Source organism: Mytilus edulis, chromosome 3, assembly GCF_963676685.1.
Source record: "Mytilus edulis chromosome 3, xbMytEdul2.2, whole genome shotgun sequence".
Classification (NCBI taxonomy): domain Eukaryota; kingdom Metazoa; phylum Mollusca; class Bivalvia; order Mytilida; family Mytilidae; genus Mytilus; species Mytilus edulis.
The window spans coordinates 20262960-20286989 of NC_092346.1; the positions used below are offsets into that span (position 1 = coordinate 20262960).

Here is a 24030-nt window from a genome sequence, read left to right on the forward strand (position 1 = left end):
TGTGTGAGATTAGGTTCCGTGCACGTTTACTCCATATTCCTTTATTTTCTGTTAAAGGGTCTGAACTTAATGCAAGTTTAACCTTTCAATGTACGTAAAGGTCATATTGCAATGCATTGATGTTTTTATAATTTATATAGATGACTTGATACGGGGAAATTAGAGGTCTTACTTTAATTTAAACCATGTCAGCTATCTATTTTTTTCTACAAAAAAGAGCCAGTTTTCTTTGATATCAATTTCAATTCTCCATGCAGAAACGACATCTTTTTTGCTGTTTCCAGTATAGCATCGTATATTCTTAAAATATTTTCTCACACAATTTCTGGATATCGGTGGACATGCCACATTACAAAACCAAACGCTTACAAATGAAAATCAACGCTCAGACTATAGTCATAAAGTAGGACAATAAATGAACAAGAGACAAACCCGAGACACAGAATTAAGTACAAACAAAAGAAAAACCCGGAACACAGAAGTACAAACAATAGACTATCTACTCTGAAAACTAAAAGTAAAATAGAAACATGGACCACGAAAACATGCAGGGGCGACAACAGATAGTAAAGAAAACGTGCTTCTTGCAAGAGAATTTCAGTGAAAACAATTTGATATGAAGACTATATTTTGTTTCGTTTTTTTTCCTTTTTTTTTTAATTTCCAACATGAGGCATTTGCCTCATTTGCCTCAATGTAGTTACGGCCCTGGGCTGTTTTGGTGGAACGATTATTTATTATGCCATCGAACTTATTTAGATTAGTCTGATTAATTGAAACCTCTAAGATTATGACCAGTAAGCGGTACACACGTGGTACGAAATTTCAATTCACTGAGATATTGACCAATTCATCTTCCTCTTCTGGTTGCTTACATCTTATCACGGAGCCTATTTTCGATATACCATCATTTAGATCTTTATGTTGTGGGGCAAGATACAATTTCTACTACGTGTTCAACGCCCCTCAAAGTAGTGCTACCTAAGGGTGCTACATGCCCAAGATTCAGACAATAGACATTGCATGGATCTACTCTGATATATGTAATATATTTAAAGTGGACTGGCTATAGTCGTTCTCGCAAATTGATCCAAAGATTTTTTCGTGTTTCTTTTTGGTATATAAAAATTTCATATAACTATTCGTTTGTTTAAATAATTCACCATCTATTTTTCTAATATTTGTAACTGAGGCCGCCGGGCACCTTTGTTTTCATTTTAAGACACCCAAATATAGTTCACATGTGGTGAACATTGGGCCTCTGGTTTGTGGGTGTGTGACGTTTTCTTTTGTTTACGATTGTTATGTCTATTTATAGTAGAATTTAAAAATAGATTATCAGTTGCATTAAATTCGTTTAATTAAAAAAGATACTAGAGCCTTTAATTAACAATCAACATAAATAAACATTTTTTTCAGAGGGACATGTAAAATAAAGTGATCCAACTTATCAGAAAAGGTTACTAGAATTAAAACAAAACAAATCCAGTTGATGGGAACCTCCATGAATGTGATATCCAATAGAATACGTAATGGAGAATGAAACCACGTGACTAATTTCGTGGCGTACTGGCTGCTTTCATAGCAGCTCAGTGTTGTGCGCCATAGTGTGAGGAACGGACGCGTATAGCGGCCGTTAGGTTGCTAACCCATTTAGCAACATTATCTCTGGTCGTTTCTATGATATAAAATCTTTGAAATGACAATAATACTATTTCTTGTCGATACGAGTTCGTCGATGAATCAAAGAACTTATTTGGGGACTTCATTGATTGACATTGCTAAAGCTTCCGTCGAGACATTTATGAAGGTAAATTCCGTGTTCAAACGAAATTTAATGTTTAACTACAATTATCTTTATTTTTCATAACTTATATTTTGTTTGTTTTGTCCTTCAGATTAGATCCCGAGACATGAACAGCAGATGGGATCGCTACATGCTCCTCACATTTGAAGACCCGCCTGCAAATATCAAGGTAAAGCCCGTTTAGAGACGTTTATGGTGATCAGAAGTAAAGCGAAAGAGCCGATTTGTCCGATTGTAGTACAAAAGTATGACGCGACATGCGAAACGTGGACTCAAAGGAACAAAATACAGTGGCTCTGTTCCTCATTCCAAACTATTCGCCATTTTCTCCTTGGGAATAAAATTAACCTGGTTTCCGTTTCGTATTTGGTTAGGGGCAACGGTTCTTAGTCACGGGGCCAGTAGAGAATTATGGGTAAACTATAGACAAAGTAATTAGCATAATTTGAGGCACATAGGGGAATATTGAGTAATCAATACATATCTATGTATTTACACTTTGACCTAGATGTTACGTATTCAATAACAATAGCCTAAAGAAGTTTATATTATATATATATTTTTTTAAATTTGAATTGAATTAAACAGATATTTTTGAAATGTTAGAAGAGTGTATATAAAGAGAAAACAAGATTTATAGAATAAAATTATTATAATTGATTAGATCCTACAGTATGATTGATTAATAGTAAAAGAACAAATTTGGAAAAATGCCAATTTAGTATTTAAATAAAGTTAAACAGTAAAAAATAACACCATTTTTTTTTTTACAATTTATCAAACGAATACTAAATAGATTTCCCTCCTTTTACTGATTTAATTTAACACCAATTTTTAATTACAAGACCATTAATGGATAAAGGCAATGATTTTAAAAGGACATGTGCAGTTATCATTTAACTTTAACTTGATTTTGCATTAATGTAATGCTAAACTTACAAGGCATTTGATCCAGTAAAGAATTTTGATTACTGGACCAAACTATTTTTTCCTCTTTCACTAATAATAGCTAGACCACTGCAATTGTAGCTTCAGAACAGAAAGAAAAAAAATTCAGAGTTTACACGCTCCAGTGACCAAAACAGACAATACACCATGTTTCAGACCTCATGTTGCATTTTTGAATTAGAATTAATTCTTTCATTTCTAACTCACTGGTAGTTAAAACTGCATTTTTATAAGGGTCTGGATGGGGTCCTTCATTTCTGTATTCTTTAATTTTTAATGCCATTATTCTTTATACTTCTTGTCCATTATTCTCTATTTCTTATTTCATCACCTCATAAGTGAAATCATAAGTCTCTATTGTATATTCTTTTTTACCCATTAATAGCTTTTCTGTAAAATCCCATCCACATGCTGATGTATTCTTCAAATTGTTTAACCCTCAGTAGAAAAGAAAGGGATGAGAAACCAAGGGGGCAATCAGAAAACCTGAAGGTCATAGAAAAACAAACTACATCTTGCAAATAATCGGATAAAAAAGAATAATTATCAATGTAACAACAAATTAAAACCACCAAAAACATTTAATTCGCAACAGAAAAAAAATTGAAAAGGTGAAAGATAAGCAGTTCCTGCTCCATTTGTAGCACAGGTCATGTTGCTAAGGTAACAAGTACTAGTAGATTTTCACTGATGTCACAGACAAGGAAACAGAAATGGTGATGTCTTTGAAATGTCCATTTCATTTTGTGCGAACAAACAAACAGGAATATAAAGTGAAATATGTAAGAGGTTTCAGATGGATTTAAGAGTAGAGAATGAATAGACAAAAATAAAACCAAATAGAAAAAAATCAGGTGCTACAAAAAATAAAGAAGCGAATAATTGTCAGAAAATATAAATAGAGAATAATGCCCCCCCCCCCCCTAATTTAAAAAATTAAATAAAACAACCCTCACACATCCATAGCCATATGCAATTATCTTTTGATCACTGGTGAATAGTTGTACCCTTGGAAATATTTCCTCAGCCAGAAAATAAGTGTCTTCCATAACACCTTTCTACATATGAACCAGTTGCACGGATAAGCAACTTTTTATGTTGACAAGTCCACTTCTTCTTCTGTTTATGTTGTGTGCTTTTTAGTTTATTAAACAAACAGCTATTCAAATGTACCTACCATAAAATTGAGAAAGGAAATGGGGAATATGTCAAAGAGACAACAACCCAACCAAAGAGCAGATAACAGCTGAAGGCCACCAATGGGTCTTCAATGCAACAAGAAAATCCTGCACCTGGAGGTTACCCCTAAATAAAAACGTTAACTAGTTCTGTAAAAATAGACATTATACATTGTCATTTTGGGGCCTTTTATAACTGACTGTGGTATGGACTTTGCTCATTGTTGAAGGCTGTACAGTGACCTATAGTTGTTAATTTCTGTGTCATTTTGGTCTCTTGTGGAGAGTTATCTCATTGGCAATCATACCACATCTTTTTTTCATATTATACTATACTCCAAAAATAAAAAAAATATAAGACTAACAAGAGCAAGAAGCTCCTGACTTGGGACAGGTGCTTAAATGCAACAGGGTTAAACATGTTTTATGATATCTCAACCCTCCCCTATACCTATTGCCTATGTAAAATAAAGAGACACACAGTAATAGACATAGTAAAACTGTTTAAAAGAAGTCTGAGTCTGATGTCAGGAAAGGTAACAAAACAAAAGTTGCTTGCCCTAGACAATTTTAATTATGCTTGTTTGATCTTGGGTCAGTTTTATTTTATCAATTTTTTCATTAGATATATATATACATTTGTACAACAGGAGGTGCAAAATTGAAAAGCAAGTGAGACGAAGGACCTTTTAAAATAGCAAGTCTCATCCCACTCTTATCAAGATTCCAAATTTGAGAACTTTGTTAACCTATCCATCTTATTTTAAAATACTAAAGAAACTTTTTTTGTTTGAATGTATTCAGTGGCATCTTTCTTTTTGTTTTGTAAGTACCGGTAAATGAAAGAATTTAGAAATTTTGTTTGGGAACGGAAAATTGATTATTTAACATATCTTATAAGGCACAGTTGTATTAATGTAATAAAGAATATTTATATGCAGAGTGAAAAAAATGTTTTATACATGTAGGTCACCGTCAAATCTAGGTAGGATGATTATCAGAAGAAATCAAAATATACTTGAGTTTCTGAAGGGGCCCTCAATTTTGTATTCTCTTATTTTAAAGTATTTCTCTCTTTTTGATACATTTTGTCAAATGTTCGCTATTTTTTTATTTTTTGAGTCATAAATTTTCTTTATTCTTTATTTTTATGGCCCATTTTTCTGTAGTTTTCACCCATTATTCTATAATCTGTAAACCCCATCCAGACCCTTGTAAATATATACTCTGTATGCAAAAGCAGAAAGTCGCCTTACATTTAACCACCAAAGTATAGTTATAAACCAACAAGCTGATTAATTCTATTTGGTATAAAGGTAGTATATATACACATCAAGCATGGTTTATATGGAAATCTCAATTTTTAATTGTCGTTAAAAAGACTTATTCCTATCAGTTTCAGACAAAGGGTCACATGATAAGGTGTCCTTTTCGTTTTGCTCTCTTGCTATTAAGGTGTCATAATATATCTCTTCAAAAACAAAGGTGCAGTGATTATTTGAATATGAAAATTTAATGACCATACAACAATCTGTTTAAAATACGGGTTCAAAATGGGGTGAAACATGGAATTTAAATATCAAGGGTACCAAACAGTATGAAGTAACTGTAATTTAAAGTAAATTGAATCATGGTGCAATGCTTATCTTAACGTTAAAACTGATATTTGTAAACCTACTGATTGTAAAAGGCTTATAATAGATTTAAAGGGAAAAGAACAAAAAAACTGAAATAGGAAATGAATTATTAAGCATAAAATAAGACTATAAATAGAGTTAGTCTTTGGTGTCACTGGAGCATGCATATATCTAGTAAGTTTAATATTAAATTTCTTAGACAAAAAGTTTTTTGAAAAAATAGAAGGATTAAATGCTGTCTTAAACAAACTACTTAAAATTAGAATAAAACAGGATATGTGAACATCTAATAGATTGAAATGATTTGACTTTTTATAACACTATTGAATCCAACACAAGTAGAACAAATGTAGTATACCGCCATAGCATATGTTTAAATACAGTTTAGTACTATGAGCAAACAGATTTGATAAAGTCCTACGATATACTTTTTTATCTGAACTCTATTTTCAAATGGCTTTGACAAGGTAGTTTGTATAAAGAGATAGGTAAATTAATAATTTTAGCATTCCCTATTATCATGATTATAGAAGAATGATAAATATATATTACTAAGGAAAGAATAAAATTGAAGGAAAATCCACATTTTCAAAAATCCTGCTTTGGTTAGTTTTTGTAATAACATTAGCGGTACCGTAACCAATTTCAATGCACCTGTTGTGCATTTCCACAAATGAGGTCTTTTCATTAATGCTCAAAGTAATAGAAAATTGAAAGCCCAAAACCTAAATACAATGAACAAAGGTTGGAGAGCTGATGAAACCATATTTAAAGGTCCATGCATGACTGACAAACACATGTTTAGGAGTTTAGCGTGATGTCCATTTTCCCTGAACTAGTACATATCTTTGTTTAGGGGCCAACTGAAACCCACCTCCTTCATTCCTTGAAAACCCATTGGTGGCCTTCAGCTGTTTTTTTCTGATTTGGTCAGGTTGTTGTCTCTTGGACACATTTCCAATCTCAATTTTACAGACCAAGAATACGAGCTTACAGTATTTGTTTTCTTTGGACTAACTAAACAGCCACATTGAATCATTGTTTGTAAACCTATAATTTGTAATTCTAAAAAGAGGAGAATTCTTACATATTTATCATATTTTGTTATTTTTAGGCTGGTTGGAAGGAAAGTCATGCTACATTTATTACGGAGTTGAAGAATTTAAAAGCTGGAGGCCTGACTAGTATGGGTCCATCACTGAAACATGGTTTTGACTTGTTAAATGTCAATAGAATGCAATCTGGAATTGACACCTATGGACAGGTAATAATCTAATAATTTTGAATTGAAAGGGAAAAAACAGCTGGGGAATGTCCAAAATTACATTTTACTAGATTTCCAGACCTACAAAAAAAGAACTTTTCATTAAAAAAAGACAAATTGTTCAATGTAATTGAAATTCTGCCAATCTGTTTATTTTATGTTTCTAGTTAAAAAATTTATACATGATAAATCAATTGAAAATAATTATATATTTATGTACTTAGGCAATCTTCCTGAAATAAAAGTTAAAGTATTATGGGAGTATGTTTGGTGAAATCTTTTTCTAGGCAAAGGTTGATAGGTCACTTCATCTTGGAAGGAGGTGACTGGATTAAGCCCTACCATTTGCCAAATTGGGAGAGAAAAAATATTTCAAGCAATGTATATATTTGCATGTACAAAACTACAAAGCATGAAGATTTAACAGCACACTTGAAATTGATTTATTGATTGATCATTTCTTTGTCAACATTTGTAAAACTATGAAACACCTGTTTATATTTATTAAAATTGATTATATATGAATAAAAAGACAGGTGTGTGTAGGGTATAAATAATAAAAATCAACCATAAGGAAACCCAACAACATAAGGCAGTGTACTCCCCAGAATTTTCAAATTGCACCATGGGAATTAACACACCGGAATTAAAGCACTAGTACTGGTTTTCCAAAAAATATATGGCCCCTTTACATTCTATGATGAAATCATCCAAGATAGAGCCAGGGTACCACAGTGCTGTAAGGCCCTGTGGAAAACACTGCATAAATTAAAACATTATAATCTCTTCCAAATGAATGAATATAAAAAAATGTTGCAGGGAAGATGTCCATATTATTTAGAGCCTGCAGTGATTATAACAATAACTGATGGAGGAAAACTGACCACAAACAGGGGTGTGCAATATGAGGTATGTACAAATGACCACAATTTACACAAACAGGGGTGTGCAATATGAGGTATGTACAAATGACCACAATTTACACAAACAGGGGTGTGCAATATGAGGTATGTACAAATGACAACAATTTACACAAACAGGGGTGTGCAATATGAGGTATGTACAAATGACCACAATTTACACAAAGAGGGGTGTGCAATATGAGGTATGTACAAATGACAACAATTTACACAAACAGGGGTGTGCAATATGAGGTATGTACAAATGACCACAACTTACACAAACAGGGGTGTGCAATATGAGGTATGTACAAATGACAACAATTTACACAAACAGGGGTGTGCAATATGAGGTATGTACAAATGACAACAATTTACACAAACAGGGGTGTGCAATATGAGGTATGTACAAATGACAACAATTTACACAAACAGGGGTGTGCAATATGAGGTATGTACAAATGACAACAATTTACACAAAGAGGGGTGTGCAATATGAGGTATGTACAAATGACAACAATTTACACAAACAGGGGTGTGCAATATGAGATATGTACAAATGACAACAATTTACACAAACAGGGGTGTGCAATATGAGGTATGTACAAATGACAACAATTTACACAAACAGGGGTGTGCAATATGAGGTATGTACAAATGACCACAATTTACACAAACAGGGGTGTGCAATATGAGGTATGTACAAATGACAACAATTTACACAAACAGGGGTGTGCAATATGAGGTTATGCACTGATGGAACAGAAACAAAGGAGTATGTTCGATAAGGTCCTAAAATGGCCCCATTTTTTAGCGTAAATTTCAAATTCGGATTTATTTACCAATATCACGATAAATTATAGCTAATACATTGACTGGATAGGATATAAGCCATTTTATTGAAAATTTCACAATTCTGCGTTTCATTATGACGTCACAAGTTGTACTCATATTGATTTTTCACGTAAAAATCAATGAAAATGGGTAAATTTCCATAGATTATTGGAGAGGAAACATAGAGAGCATACGTCGACAACAAAGATCTTTTAAAATAATGTTTGTGAAGACATTTCACATGACTTATTTGAATATTAAGCTTGTCGACGCCTGCGCTCTATGTTTCCTGGTCCTTTATTTGGTTGAAATCCAGGTGATTTTGTCAAATTTCACAAAAATCCCTTATCTTGACCTTTTTGGGATGTAAAAATCAACGTGTTAGAATTAAACTTTGACAAAAACAGTTCTGTTTTACTTTCTCACATGTCTTTAAGGCAACTTAAAGCATTTATTGTCTTGTAACTATGAACTTTATAATTGGGGCCAAATATGGCCCTTACCGAACTTACTCCTTTACTGTTATAAGTTCCCTACATCTGAAGTCTAAAGGTGACTTTAGGTTTGCACTCCATTAGTTAGTCGGGCATATCAGTTTTTCACACTTTTTTTTTCATGCTTGATTTGATATTGGTGTATTGTTTTATCATGACAAGTTACAGATTAAGTTCAGATTTTGTTCAGGTCTGATGATTTTGTGCAGAGTTACATGTATGGTCTTTTGGACTTCGAAAATTCACTCAAACAATCAGTTTTCAACACTTTTTTCATTAAGCTAGAAGAAATTGATTTGATAATAGGTATGTAGTTTTATCATGACAAGCTGCAGATTAAGTTCAAATGTTGTTCTGATGATTTTGGTCTTTGGACTTACAAAATTTACTTAAATAATCAGTTTCCACACTTTTTTTAGCTCACATGGCCCAAGGAGCCAAGTGAGCTTTTCTCATCACTTTGCTTCTGTCGTTGTCTGTTAACTTTTACAAAAATCTTCTCCTCTGAAACCACTGGGCCAAATTTATTCAAACTCTGCCACAATCATCATTGGGGTATCTAGTTTAAAAAAATTGTTCGATGACCCGGCCAACCTGAACCAAGATGGCCACCATGGCTAAAAATAGAACATATGGGGTAAAATTATGATTTTGGCTTATATCTCTGAAACCAAAGGATTAGAATTGTTCATCAGGTCAAGATCTATTTGTCCTGGAATTTTCAGACAAATCGGACAACCCGTTGTTGGGTTGCTGCCCCTGAATTGGTTATTTTAATGAAATTTTGCAGATTTTGGTTATTATCTTAAATATAATTATAGATATACCGAGATCAACTGTAAACAGCAATAATGTTTAGCAAAGTAAGATCTACAAATAAGTCACATGATCAAAATGGTCAATTGACCTCATAAGGAGTTATTGCCCTTTAAAGTCAAGTTTTATAATTTTCCTAAATTTTTGTAATCTTTTACAAAAGTCTCCTGAAAAAACTGAGACAAATTTAGATAAACTTGGTCACATATAAGCATAAGGGTATTTAGTTTTTAAAAATGTATCTGATGACCCTGCCTGCCAACCAACATGGCCAACATGGCTAAAAATAGAACATAGGGGGAAAATGCAGTTTTTAATTTTTTTTCTCTGAAAAAAGAGCAAACGTATAACGGTTGCATTATTTTATGCATCAATTGTAAATAAAATAACATGTGAGCGACACAGGCTCCTTGGAGCCTCTAGTATTAATAATGCTTGAAGACATTCACAGTGATTCACTTGATGTTTTTTGTTATATATAGTTTACACCATGACAAGTTATACATCAAGTTAGAATTTTGTTCAATACAAGGAATTTTTAACCAGTAGGAAACTATAAATTGCCATGCAATATTCACAGAATGTCCTAACCTTCACACTTGAGACTTTCCTGGCTAATCATATAAATCAGATATCAGATTTGTACTCTTTTATTGTAAAACTTCATAATCAGAGCTGAAATTTATGAAATAAACAAATGTATTTTACACATGGAGCATGATTGAGGGCTACAAGTATTAAAAATAAAGATCTTAAAAAAATCGGAACTTTACTTTTTATACTACAAACGATTATCAAAACCTGTGTGCATTATAAATCATAGCAGTGCCCAAGTCCAAGCAACTTTATTGTACCTAGGTGGACATGATGGATGTAACTTTCAAATTTGAAATTTTATTAAAATATTTTTCAGTTAAACTTTATGCCATGTAGATATTCATTTACAGACTTGAAGCTGATAAAAAAAATATAAGAAAATATATTTAACATAAACCAAATTCTTTTTAATGTTTAACATTTCTTATGTTTTAGTTAAATTTACCAATGAACACAGTAGTTCCAGGGTCAGAACTTACCAATGAACCTTTCAGATGGGATCAGAGAATATTTGGTCTGGTACTTAAATTACCAGGGAACTTTCCAGTAGAAGCTCCTTATGTAAACCAGTTTATTCCATCAGCTGATAACCATCCACTTGATGCAATGTGTGAAGTTACAGGAGGTAGGAAAACTTACTTTTAATCAAAAATATCACATGTGGTATAAAATACAATTTAGTTTTGGTAGAATTTGGATTTTAAAGCTAATACATAATTCTGACAATCTCCAAACAGATTTTACCTAAAATTTTGAAAGGAATTTCTCTAAAGTGGGTCTCATTGGGGTCTAAGCGTGATGCAGGATTGCCGATTTTTTGTAAGCGTGAAAGTCAAATTATTGTGTCGGAAAACAGAAAATGAGGTCTAGCGGGACCCGGGAAATGACAAAAAAAAATGAGAATTGCTTACGTACATAGTGTCCGGATCGGAACACCCTAATGAGACCCCCTCTAAACACACTTGACAGCTTTGCTGATTGTATAGAAATTATCAACCAACACTGACACATCTAGGAAGAACTTGATTTGTTTTTACTTTTTTTCCCTGTAAATGCAAAAAGTGTGTTTATACCTCAAAATAATCATGTTTACATTTTTAGGTCGTTCCTATGCAATTTATACTCAGAAGATGCTTCATGCTTCACTTGAAAGTTTAGTTCAGAAAGTTCAAACAGGTGTTGTAATAAACTTTGAGAAGATCGGTCCTGACCCAGCTCCAATGACTGAAGGTAGGAAAAAAGTAAAATAACAAAAATACAAGACTTAATACAAAAAGTCATTTATCAAATGGCAAAATCAAAAGGTCAAACACATCAAACAAATGGAAAACAGCTGTCATATTCCAAAACTGGTACTTGCATTTGCTTATGTAGAAAATGGTGGATTAAACATTGTTTATATACAATTAATAATAAATATTTTTGGGGATGTATCCAGATTTCATATAGTTTTGATAACACTTTGAAACTTTATATCTGTCATAAAGCTTACTTAAAGTAGACTTGATATCCCTTAACATTACTGGTAGTTCCTTGTTTTATATTCAAATATGTTGGACTAAAGAATAATTTTAATTTGAATGATTTTACTTATGGAGTCAGCATGAAATATATAGTGTTTTTGGCAATATTTCACAAAAAAGAAAATTTGTTCATAAACAAGTACATAAAAAAATTAGATATGGATTTTTTCAATTACATAATTAAACATTTATAATTAATATGCACTTTTGATCAATAGTTGCTAGCTATTATTTTACATATTCTATTTGACAGTATTAAGATATGTTTATATTTTGTAGGTAAAATAGAAAATGATAACGAAACAAAAGGTAAATATTGGTTTGGAGTATTTTGAAAACAAAATAGATAAAATTATAAAATCATTTAAAATTTTTCACTTAAAAAAAAGATGTTTATTCCAATATTCATTTATATACCTGAGGCTTTCTGGCCTGATCTACAGTGTTCTGCTTTAGTAAGATATTGTTATTGTTATATGACAGTATGATGTTGTTTGTATCATTTAGTATTTTCGAGATAAATTGATTAAAGTATCCAATTTAAGACCCATGCAAATATACTTGATAAATATAAACACATATATCAATATATACAATTGATATGTTAAATCATCCAGATTTTTTAAAAACATATACTGTTGGACATCTGTTGTGAAATAAAATTGATGTTTTTTAACATGATAATTGAGTTTGTGATTTCCAGGTATTATAATTTTTAATTGTATGCAGGAAGTTTATAACATACATTTATATAAGACTGTTGAAATATACATTTTATCTTTAATGTAAACAAAACCAAAAAAAAGCTAAAGTGGCTTATAACTGCTACATTTAGTCTCTGTTGGCTCATTGGCAATCATACAGCAACGTATTTTATATGTTTTCTTGTTCATGTTATAGAAAACCAAGACATCAACAGACCAATTGTTATTATTGAGGATGATGTTCAGAAGATAGTCCAACAACAAAATCCTCAACAACCACCACTGTTAAACAATACGTCATGGCATAACTGTCGACGACTGATATATGTACCCAGATCTGCACAGAAAGGATATTCAGTAGGCCATTGGCCAATACCTGAGGCTTTCTGGCCTGATCTACAGTGTTCTGCTTTAGTAAGATATTGTTATTGTTATATAGAGTATGACAGTATGATGTTGTTTGTATCATTTAGTATTTTCAAGATAAATTGATTAATGTATCCAATTTAAGACCTAGTTTTGTGTTTTTTATAATAAATTGGTGCTCATCTTTTAGAATTTATTAAATCAGTTTTAGCAAAAAGTTTTAATATTATTATAATACAGCCACTGTTTTCACTAAAAAATTATATCAGTAAAGTATACTTGTAAGCCAGGAAAATATCAGTAAAAGTTATGATAAAAATTATTTAGATCAATTTTGATCTTAAATCTAATGTAAGAAGAACTTTTTGAATCAGCCAGTTGATTGTTAATAATGTGTGCTGTAAAATATGTATTTGAACTTTATTTATTTGTAAAAAAAAAAAGATTTTTGATTGTCTAACGTCCAAAAAAGAATATTTCTGGAATTTTCAAATTTTCACCTGTTCAGCAATATTTGAAACTAGTTTAACATAAGGGAGGAAAATTTGAAAGTAACAATGGAGTTTTCTAGTCTGAGTGTAATTAAAAGGAAATTATATTATCATACTTTCATATTTTTTTCAGAAGTTTTGACTGGAATTTTGATTAAACATGTATGTTTTTTTTTTATCTTATAGCCTTCAAGATCAGCTCAACCTGTAGTCAAGTTTAACTGTACCCCTTGTGAACCAATGGTTATAGAAAATTTACCTTTTGATAAATATGAACTTGAACCTTCACCTCTGACACAGTTTATATTAGAAAGAAGGATGCCAAATGTTTGTTGGCAGGTGTGTATATTACATTATTAGTTACATCCAGGTTTTAACTTTATTGGGTAAAGATTGTATGTTTTCTGTATCTGTCAAGGTTTAACACAACCCTTAAAAGTTCAAACAAAACAGTCCAGTAAAGTTATCATTCTTTAGAAACTAGCCAGTTAATGTTATGCAATTTATTGATGATAGCAAATACTTAATTATTCAAGTTACAATATGATTTGTATTTGAGTTACAGTACTTATTTAGAGAACTTCTTATTATTAGAAATTAAATAAGTATTGTATGGGCTGTTAAAAAAATAGCTTCAACTACAAATGTACATTCGTGAACAAGATTGCAAAATACAAGCAACTTGACTCTTCGTTGTTTACAAGCACTTGGATTAATGTATGCTTTTGTTTTCCTCATGTTATAAATTACACATTAAAAATTCTTTTAGTTCATTGCATCTAATAATGACATGACTTCTTCATTTTGTAGGTTTACATCAGCAATAGTGCCAAATATAGTGACACAGGTCATCCTTTTGGTTACCTGAAAGCCAGCAGTGCTCTAACATGTGTTAATCTGTTTGTAATGCCATATAATTATCCTGTATTGTTGCCATTATTAGGTAAGATTTAATATTACAATAGTTATCAATAAAAGGTGATATTCAATATAAGCAAATGTTAATAAATGGTTATATTGTTATAATATAAAAAAGAAGATGTGGTATGATTGCCAATGAGACAACTGTCCACAAGAGACCAAAATGACACAGACATTTACAACTATAGGTCACCGTATATAAGAATATGTTAATAACAGATTAACAGTAGACACAGAATAAACCATTATAAACAGTAAAATGCTATCAGTAGTTGTGTTGGTGTGTTCTGGGTTTTTGTGATAGCTTTTTTAAACTATAATTAGTATGAGTTAATCTGTTAAGCTGAAACTAAAGCTGATTGATATGAACTATGAAAACAAGGATCATAGCAGGTATTCCAAGAAGGTAAAAATAGCCTTCCCTGTACACATTATTCATCTATAGTCTGAATATTCGTCTAAAAATGTTGGGATTGTCCCTTGTTCTTCATTGCAACATCTTCGATCATTATTTTACACCATCTATTTCTTTATTTTTACTTTATTCATCTTAATTCAAGTCTTTATTGGGGTTTTTTCTTTAGATGAACTATTTAAAGTACATAAAGGCAAACCTTCACCAAAGTGGAGACAACAGTTTGACAACTACCTCAAAACTATGCCATGCTATTATGCAGGGGTATGTATAAACAGTATATAAGTCTTTAATATAACTTAACATCATGACAACTACCTCAAAACTATGCCATGCTATTATGCAGGGGTAAGTATAAACAGCACATATGTTATTAATATAACTTGGCATCATGCCAAGTAAGAACTTCTTTGAAATAATGCTATAAACTTTCGCTATAAAAATGTAATCTTCATTTTAAGGAAAATGTAACATTTAAAAATCTTACTGGATATGCATTCAGATCTATCTTGAACATGTATATTTATCATGCTTAACTATAAGATACGGTCAACTTGCAGAAAGACTCCTTAAATATTGTTATCTACAATTTTGTATTGACTGTGATATCAGTGTGTAAATAAGATACATCCTATGGGACAGAAAGGGGAGATAAACTCAAATCAGTCAAAAGGTGATTTACACTTATATGCACATTAATCTGTCATTGCTTAAAACCACACAAGTTCATGCTTAATGTTGCATCATAATTTAAAAAAAATGGATGTTATGTTTAAATAGTGACTGTTACATAGCGTCAGATGGTTTTCAGATACATATGTAGGGTTTTTCGAAGGCATATTCAGCTAATTGCCCAATAGGTTATATATATCTATTATCATCTCTTATTTCAGTCGTTACGAAGGGCGTTGACACGTATGGGAGCTCCTAACTTAGTACCAGATAATATGGACAACAGTCTTAGTTACAGTGTTATAACTTACCTCAAGAAGTTGAAAAATCAAGTAAGTTTGGTTAAGAAAAATCAAGTAAGTTTGGTTAAGTACAAAAAAAATGTACAAGTTCATTGAATAAATGATTTATCAAAAGGTGTCTAAGAATTAATTATTCATTTAGAAATCACTTTTTGTGATACTCAAAAGTCAGATAGTGGTAAATGAGTAAGTTCGGTAAGTGCCATATATAGCCTTAATTATAAAGTTCATGGTTACAAAACAATAATTGTTTTAAGTTGCCTTAAAGACATGTGAGAAAGTTAAACAGAGCTGTTTTTGTCAAAATTTAATTCTAACACGTTGATTTTTACATCCCAAAAAGGTCAAGATAAGGGATTTTGGTGAAATTTGACAAAATCAGCTGGATTTTAATCAAATAAAGGACCAGGAAACATATAGCGCAGGCGTCGACAAGCTTAATATTCAAATAAGACATGTTAAATGTCTTCACAAACATTATTTTAAAAGATCTTTGTTGTCGACGTATGCGCTCTATGTTTCCTGTCAAATAATCTTTGGAAATTTACCCATTTTCAATGATTTTTTTGTGAAAAATCAATATGAGTACAACTTATGAAGTCATAATGAAATGCAGAAACGTAAAATTTTCAACAAAATTGCTTATATCCTATCTAGTCAATGTATTAGCTATAATTTATCGTGATATTGGTCAATAAATCTGAATTTGAAATTTACGCTAAAAAAGGGGGCCATTTTAGGACCTTATCGAACATACTCCTTTGGACAGCAAAAAAAACTTTATTTCAGTAAATGCATCAAAAGCAGTGTTAGTCGCTTGATTAAAGTTTTCAAGTTAACCTTTTCAATTTGAATGTTCTTGACTTCTTCAAATACGAGGTTAATGGTCTCTTTTGAATAGTATGACATTTTTAATTTGTGGGACTTTTTATTGAATATTCAACATTATGTGACTTTATTGGCTGTATTGTCTTCTGTTTATGTAAATTTCTCATATATTTTGCTATGTTGTAGATAATTGTCATCATTTCTTTCATTTTTCCCCCAAAATAATTAATATGCATAAACTTTAAAAAAAAAATTACTTCAATTTACAACCTGTAGAACAACTGAAGACTTATTAATTTCTATTCTAAAACATAACATTACACTGTAGGCAAAAATGGAAATGGACAGATTGATAGCTGGCATTGGTCAAAAGGTGCAGATAAATGAAGGAATCAAAGTAGAGCCAAGGTATAGTTTACATAGTGAAATATGTTAAGCTCTCCTTCATTTTACAATGTACAAATATTAAACAGAAAATCTAATATATATGAGTCAAGGGAACGAACACTCGCTGTTGGTTCAAGCTGATAAAGTATTCAGGTTGGATACAGAAGTATGCTGTGGTTGTCCAAAATCTTCATCAATCCAAACTAAAAACAGACAAAAACATCTTGGTAACAGTGAAATCTAATGTGAAAAATGCATCAATTTAAATTTTCTTGAAAAATTTTGTTCCTTTTTACAAAATTCATGGGAGACAACTCTAGCATGTTAGTAATAGATTTTAACTGTTATTAAATACTATAAGCATGGAAAATTTTAAAATAATTAGATCTACTGAAAGTTTATTTATGAAATCTACTTACTTAAATTTGTAACCAAATCTTTGATGTTGTGCATAACTAGTATCATATGGATAGGAAACAACGAATGGTTATTTGCAATAAAGAAAATATTCAAACAAATAAAATTGAGAATGGAAATGGGGAATGTGTCAAAGAGACAACAACCCGACCAAATAAAAAACAACAGCAGAGGGTCACCAACAGGTCTTCAATGTAGCGAGAAATTCCCGCACCCGGAGGCGTCCTTCAGCTGGCCCCTAAACAAATATATACTAGTCCAGTGATAATGAACGCCATACTAATTTCCAAATTGTACACAATGCTTGAAAATAACTTTATATGGAGAAAAAAAAATGAAAGAATTTTCACCCGCTTGAAATAAAATCAGATAATGTTATGTTTTTATTTTCAGAACAAAAACATCTGTGTTACAAAGAAAAGATTTTAATCAGTTGTTACAGAACTTTGGTGACAATATGCAGTGTTTGAAACAAGAATTAACGGAATATAATACATTTACAATTGGTATTCCTGACAAAGATATCAAACCACAGATGTACAGGTGAGAATAAACTTTCCACAATATATATATTTATATATATATAAAAAATGGTTGAATTTGCACCTTTCTATGATACTGTTTTGGTATCAATGTTCATTTCTCTCTCAGAGAATAATTTTTGATAAAATATTTTTTTTAAATATTAATGTCTGGTGGCTAATTATTTTTATTTTTGTGTTTCAGAAATCCATACGACATACCAAGAAGTACTCTATTAGATCAAATAGCCAGAATGAGAACAAATTATTTACAAAAATCTTATAGTACGACCAAATTAGTAGACAAAGGTAAGATATCCTAGAATACCACCAAATAAGTAGATTATGTCTATTTCTCTCCTGCTACATATTGAATTCTTTTTTCGTCTTTTACAATTTCTGTCATCAAGTAACAGATCTTCTGTTAAGAATTTAATGTAAAATGTCTTTTTTTTTCTGTATTATACTTGATTTACAGGATGGAAAATGATTCCAAGATAGTCAATAACAAAGATCAAAGTTATTTGAGATTTCAATTGTAATCAGCATTTACCTTTGTCCTTAAATTTAACAGACATAGGTGACTGACTAAAGCCTTTTCATTTTTAGGACATCATTCTTTTTCTTGGCCTAAAAATGCTAAAATATATTTCCCTGAAATATTTAAGTTTTATTTAGTATTAACGCTTATTTTTTTTTATTTTTTTTAAGGATTTAACAATTTTATAGGACTGTTAATCATAAGAGGCTATTACTTTAGATTTTTATATTTAAAAAGATACACTATATATTTGAAATAAGTTGTTTTGAATTTGAAGTACCAGTACAATAATTAAACATTGAAAAATAAGAAAATATTAACAGATTATTACATTGTTGAACCCCTTTACATGTTTATTTTCAGATCAAGCGCATAGTATACCCGTACAACAAATGGGTAACTACCAAGATTATCTCAAGAAACAACCGCCTCCATTACGAGAATTGGAAAATGCACCGGCACGGTTGCATACATTTGGAAATCCATTTAAAGTCAAAGTAAGTTCTAGTTAGCATTCTGGAGATTTATTAGAGGTAATGAAAAAACAAGAATTTAAAATTCAATGGTGTATAGAATTTATATAGGTGTGTATGCAGACTTTTGGAAATTCTTTTATTTATCAAATATCCATGAAAAAACATTTTTTCTTCCTTAAAAATTGGTACACACAAAAATTAATGAACCCTCAGTAAGTCCCAATAATTTTAAGCTTTTGAATATTTCATAATCTTTCATTCTAAATTTTTTCATATATTACAACAGCTTATAAAAGAAAATTAATGTACATTATGTAGAACGGAATGGCGATTATAAAATTGTTTTGAAAATGAAAACATCTGTTGATCTTTACTTAATTTTTTCAGGAAAATTTCAAAATGGTTGATGAAGCTGACGAAGCAAATTTTGGACAGCAAACACCAACCAGAAAAAGGCAGCATGAATCTCCACCTTCTTCCCCGGGTCCTCGGAAGAGAAAACCAGGTAATTTAGGAAAATATAACAAAGGAATCAATATGTGAAATTAGATAAACTGATATAAGTGACAAATCTGTATAAACAGCCTGGTGCAGTTTATTGTAAAAAATGTAACGAAATGCACCAGGTGACTATAACTATAAATAATTGATCCATGTACTTTTCACCTTTATACTTAAACATTTGGGTAAACATGGTAACGGACCAATAGATAATCATGAGTAGTCATCGTTATACATGAATCAGTTATTATGACTTGCAACTTGTCTGTTGTTCATCCAGCTTGACCTACTTTTCATAACCTTCCTGAAAAATGGTTTATTTTGTTCTTGTTCTGATTATGCATAAAATTATATACATAAAACATTATTCAAACAATGGTTAATCATGTAACATGAAACTTACACAAAGTAGTGTTTATTGTTAATGGATGCAAGTTTGTTTTATAGAATTATGTATTCCAGTAGAAACCATATTTTGAATATTCTGTGGATCAGGAAAATGTTATGTTTAGCAATTTAAAAAAGAGCAGAATATCAATCCACCTTTTTTGTATATTTCAGGTCCTCTACCAAGAGATTTCAAATTACAGCGTTCACCTTCACTTTCATCATTAGACACCCCACCTACATCACCCATGTCCATCGCATCAGACACTACATCAGAAACTAGCAGTCATCTCATCATTGGTAAGTTATACCCCCTTCACACTATGCCTTTTTAACCGGGTTAGATTTAGGTAGTGTGAATACCTTAACAAGGGCGAACCTGGATTAAAATTACCCCTCATTTGATGTGGGGCGAAACCGGATTAACTACCTCACTTTTAAATGTGAACGCAAAGTGGAGTTGATGTGAGGTTGTTGCTATAGTGACGTTTGCTTAAATAAGTCTTCAATGTGACGTAATTATTACTTGACGTCATATATATCGAATGATGTCAAATTTTGACACATGTCCAGTAACCTTATTTACTGGGTCATGATTATATAACCCATATTAAATTAGCAGTAAAAAGAGGGATCTAAGATTTTTTTTTTTATTATATCTTTGTTGAAAATAATGACTAACGATGAAACCTTTAAGATATCCGTCGCTTTTATTGTGGCCGAAATGGATAAAATGACGAAGTGCACAGAAAAATTACAGAAAATGAAAAAAAAAACCATTTGTGATGAAAAGGAAAATGTAAATATTAGTAAAGTATGTACAGTGGACTGATGCGGGTTACAAATTTGGCACTTACATATCTATTTTTGTTGAGAGGGAAAATCCCAAACTGGGTCAATTTTTTATCAAGTGTGAACTTTGGTAATTAATTCTGGTTAATTAACCTGGATTCGACCTGGTACAGATTTTTATAGTGTGAACAAGGTATTAGATACCCAAACTTGATTAACCGTGGCATTAGCAGTCATGGGACTATTCAAGATTTCTTATGTTCATATGCTCATAGTATACTGTCAAGAGTTTGACACTAGGTAAGTTATGACCATTTAAATTTACATGGCTCATGAAGAGTTCTGTGCTACCAAAAATGAATCATTTTTAAAGAGGTGGTTAAAGATACTATAGGGATATTCAAAACAACCTAACAATGCCATGGCAAAAAACAACAAACAAAATAAAGACAAACTGCAGCAAAGAAAACACTTCATAGAAAACTAAAAACTGATAAAGACTAAGTAGCATGAACCCCATCAAAAACTGCAAGAGGTCTATAGTGCTCCTGTAGGTTAATTAAAGATCAGTCTATCTTGTTATCAAACTTCAGGTTCAAACTAATAGATAAAAGCAAAAAAATGTTTAAATGACCAATATTTAAATTGACACTATGTTCACACAGTCTCCATATTCTATGTTATTTTAAAGTTGAATGTTTGTTTATTTATTACAGAAGATTTGTACAGTGATACTGAAGACGAAGATAGGTTGTTAATTGTAGAAGAATCAGAAAAAGAAGAGAAAAACGTTAAAAATGTGACGGTTAATAATATTGATCATTCGACGAACAATTTAGAAAATGGCAATATAATAGAACCTGTAAATCATAATAATAACGATGTGACAGTTTCTCCGAGAGTTAAATCCATGCATAATGATAAAAAGGAATCGTTAATGTGGATGCATAATACACAACTACGACATGATCTCTACAAAGAAATTAAAAAGCCAGGAAGAAGTAAGTATGATACTGTGGATTCAGTTATTTTTGTGGGTACCAATTTTCGTGGTTTGACGAATATTTGCATATTCCTGGATATTTGATTTTGTGGTTTTAGCATACAGTCCTTTAGAAAAATTTGTTATTCGTTGAACATTTGAATTCATGGTTCTCTTGTACCAATGAAATTCATGAAAATTAGTATTCAACGAATATTAATGAACTCACAGTAGTACCAGAGTAGTTTCAATTGGTAAAGTTGTTACATATATTTTTCTATTCTAGTTTTGCCTAGTTTGAAAAACAAATTTGCTGTATTAGCTTTATCAATTTGTTTGCCATATTTTATGAAATATTGCATGTTAAAAAAATTATCTAAAAATATTCTTAAACTTTTAAGCTAAATTGTATCAGACCTCTGGTATTCTCTTTTGAATTGATTCACATTTTATCATGTCTGAAAATGTTAATAGTTGTTAATAGATTATGCCCATTGTTGAAGGCTAATCATGACTTGTTAAAATCCTTCTCCTCTGCAATCATTACACATCATGTGACTATACACATCTGAATGGATGTCCTGCAGTATAAATAGAACATAAGTGTAAAAAGGGAAAAAAGCATGTATAGATTACTTTATTTTAATAATATACTGTAAAAGCAGAAATTTTTGTGGTGGATTTAATTTCGTTTATTTTGTGGAAAGAATTTATCAACAAAATAAAAATTCCCTTGAAACTTTAACCTACATATAATATCACTTCCATTTACTGGAAACCATGAAATCTTATAGAGACAAAACCACAAAATTTTAACCACACAAAAAATAATGTTTCTACAATAGGCTTCAGTTCAACAGTTGTATTCATTTAGAATATCTTAAATGTAAGAACTAATTTTTTCATATTTTTCATGCTGAACTTAATTTGGATTTGAGATACAGAATTTCTATGATCATATGAATATACTTGTGTTTGCACTAAACCAGCATGTTCAATAGTGATTTTTATCATGAAAAAAATATACTAAAATTTGGTGCAAGTGAATTCCAAAAAGTAAAACCATATCTGTTCCACATGAACATCCTGAATATGCATATAATATTTGCCATTAGAAACTAAGCAGGCTTCAATCTTTCATTACAAACTTTTACGTGAAAATTATGACAGCCCGTAACATAAAAAAGTATTAAACAACCAGACAAAAAATGATGCAAAAAAAAATGTGACAAACAAAAAACAATGGTGTAGTATTTAAATGAAAGAAAATGTCAATAACGATGTGCAATCATTTCAGTTTTTATTATCAATTTTAAATCTTTTGTCTTATTTTGCAGATTATGATAATATATTTACACAACTCAGTACTGTGCAGGGGCCATCAGAAGTCAAATGTGCTTTTCTCAAAGAGATTATTCATGAAGCTGGACGTTTTAAAAAGAAAGTGCTTATCAAAATGCTTGAACAATTTGAAAATTCTTTATTGCAATCTGACTCTAAAAGGAGAAATGGGACATATATAAATAATTCTTATTCACCTAGGTAACAGAAAGTGATATTTTATTGTGATTTTAAAATGGCAGTGTCTTTCATGTATGGTTTGTCATACAGAATTTTAAATCAGTGCTAATTTTATTACGTAACAGTCCCTTTCTGTTTCATTCCTATTGTTATTTCTTTATACACTGGAGTCTCTGAAGTCAAGTACCGAAATAAAAGCCACTATTTGGTAGAAATCCACACTATGCCATTTGATTGGCTGTGCTTGTTCTTTTTTTCCAATGAGAGGTTGTCTAAATAAATAGGTCAATGGCCAATGACCCAGCTCTTGCCAGTTTTTGTAACTGATATTGCTCTCTTTATGTCCCCATCTTTAAATCATGATCAAAACCATTACAAATCATTATAACTACAAAGCCATCCTAACAATTCTTGCCACATCAGTTTTATTTGTAGAAATTATTCAATTTTGCTTTTAAGGTGGTACCTAACACTACAGGGAGATAACTCTGTAAAATCAGCAGAACGTTTTAATGATGTTGTGTTGTTAAGGAAATATTAAGCTTCTCAATGATCAAAATAAGTTTTTGTCAAACTGAACACAGTTCAGCAATATCAACTTTCATCATTGGAATGCAATTTTTTTTCTGTAGATAAAATAAAGTGTTATACAGTTAAGTGTTTATGTACAGGAAATTGGGTTCTTTGTGGAATATATAAATAGCGAGATTAGGTCACACGAGTCCTAAACAGCTTTCTAAAACAGCTTCAAAGTTTTGATTAAAAAAAAAATTGAGATAGTTTCTACATAAATCTGTTCCACGTGTTAA

The 24030-nt window shown here is 31.1% G+C and overlaps 1 protein-coding gene across 2 annotated transcripts; it reads left to right on the top strand.

Annotated features, from left to right (window-relative positions):
• Positions 1–1522: 1522 nt before the first annotated feature.
• LOC139514175 (integrator complex subunit 6-like) lies at positions 1523–23442 on the top strand. 2 transcript variants are annotated; one of them, XM_071302964.1, is made up of 20 exons: positions 1523–1810; positions 1899–1976; positions 6685–6834; positions 7654–7743; positions 10910–11099; positions 11576–11704; positions 12277–12306; positions 12898–13115; positions 13745–13897; positions 14369–14501; positions 15064–15158; positions 15788–15898; positions 17025–17104; positions 17894–18043; positions 18227–18330; positions 18926–19059; positions 19426–19543; positions 20101–20226; positions 21435–21719; positions 23038–23442. In XM_071302964.1, the coding sequence occupies exons 1-20, from the start codon at positions 1700–1702 to the stop codon at positions 23244–23246; spliced, it is 2694 nt and encodes an 897-aa protein (XP_071159065.1). In that variant the 5' UTR covers positions 1523–1699; the 3' UTR covers positions 23247–23442. The 2 variants fall into 2 exon arrangements, with proteins under 2 accessions (XP_071159065.1, XP_071159066.1); XM_071302965.1 differs by lacking the exons at positions 1523–1810; positions 1899–1976; positions 6685–6834; positions 7654–7743 and adding an exon at positions 8330–8478.
• The last annotated feature ends 588 nt before the right edge of the window (positions 23443–24030 follow it).

What these genes read in the sequence shown, in the direction of transcription:
- LOC139514175 (XM_071302964.1), top strand. Translation starts at nt 1,700, where the DNA reads ATGACAATAATACTATTTCTTGTCGATACGAGTTCGTCGATGAATCAA. An exon ending in GAATTGACACCTATGGACAG is followed by an intron (nt 6,835 to 7,653) that starts GTAATAATCTAA and finishes AAAATGTTGCAG; the next exon opens with GGAAGATGTCCATATTATTT. An exon ending in TCCTCGGAAGAGAAAACCAG is followed by an intron (nt 19,544 to 20,100) that starts GTAATTTAGGAA and finishes TGTATATTTCAG; the next exon opens with GTCCTCTACCAAGAGATTTC.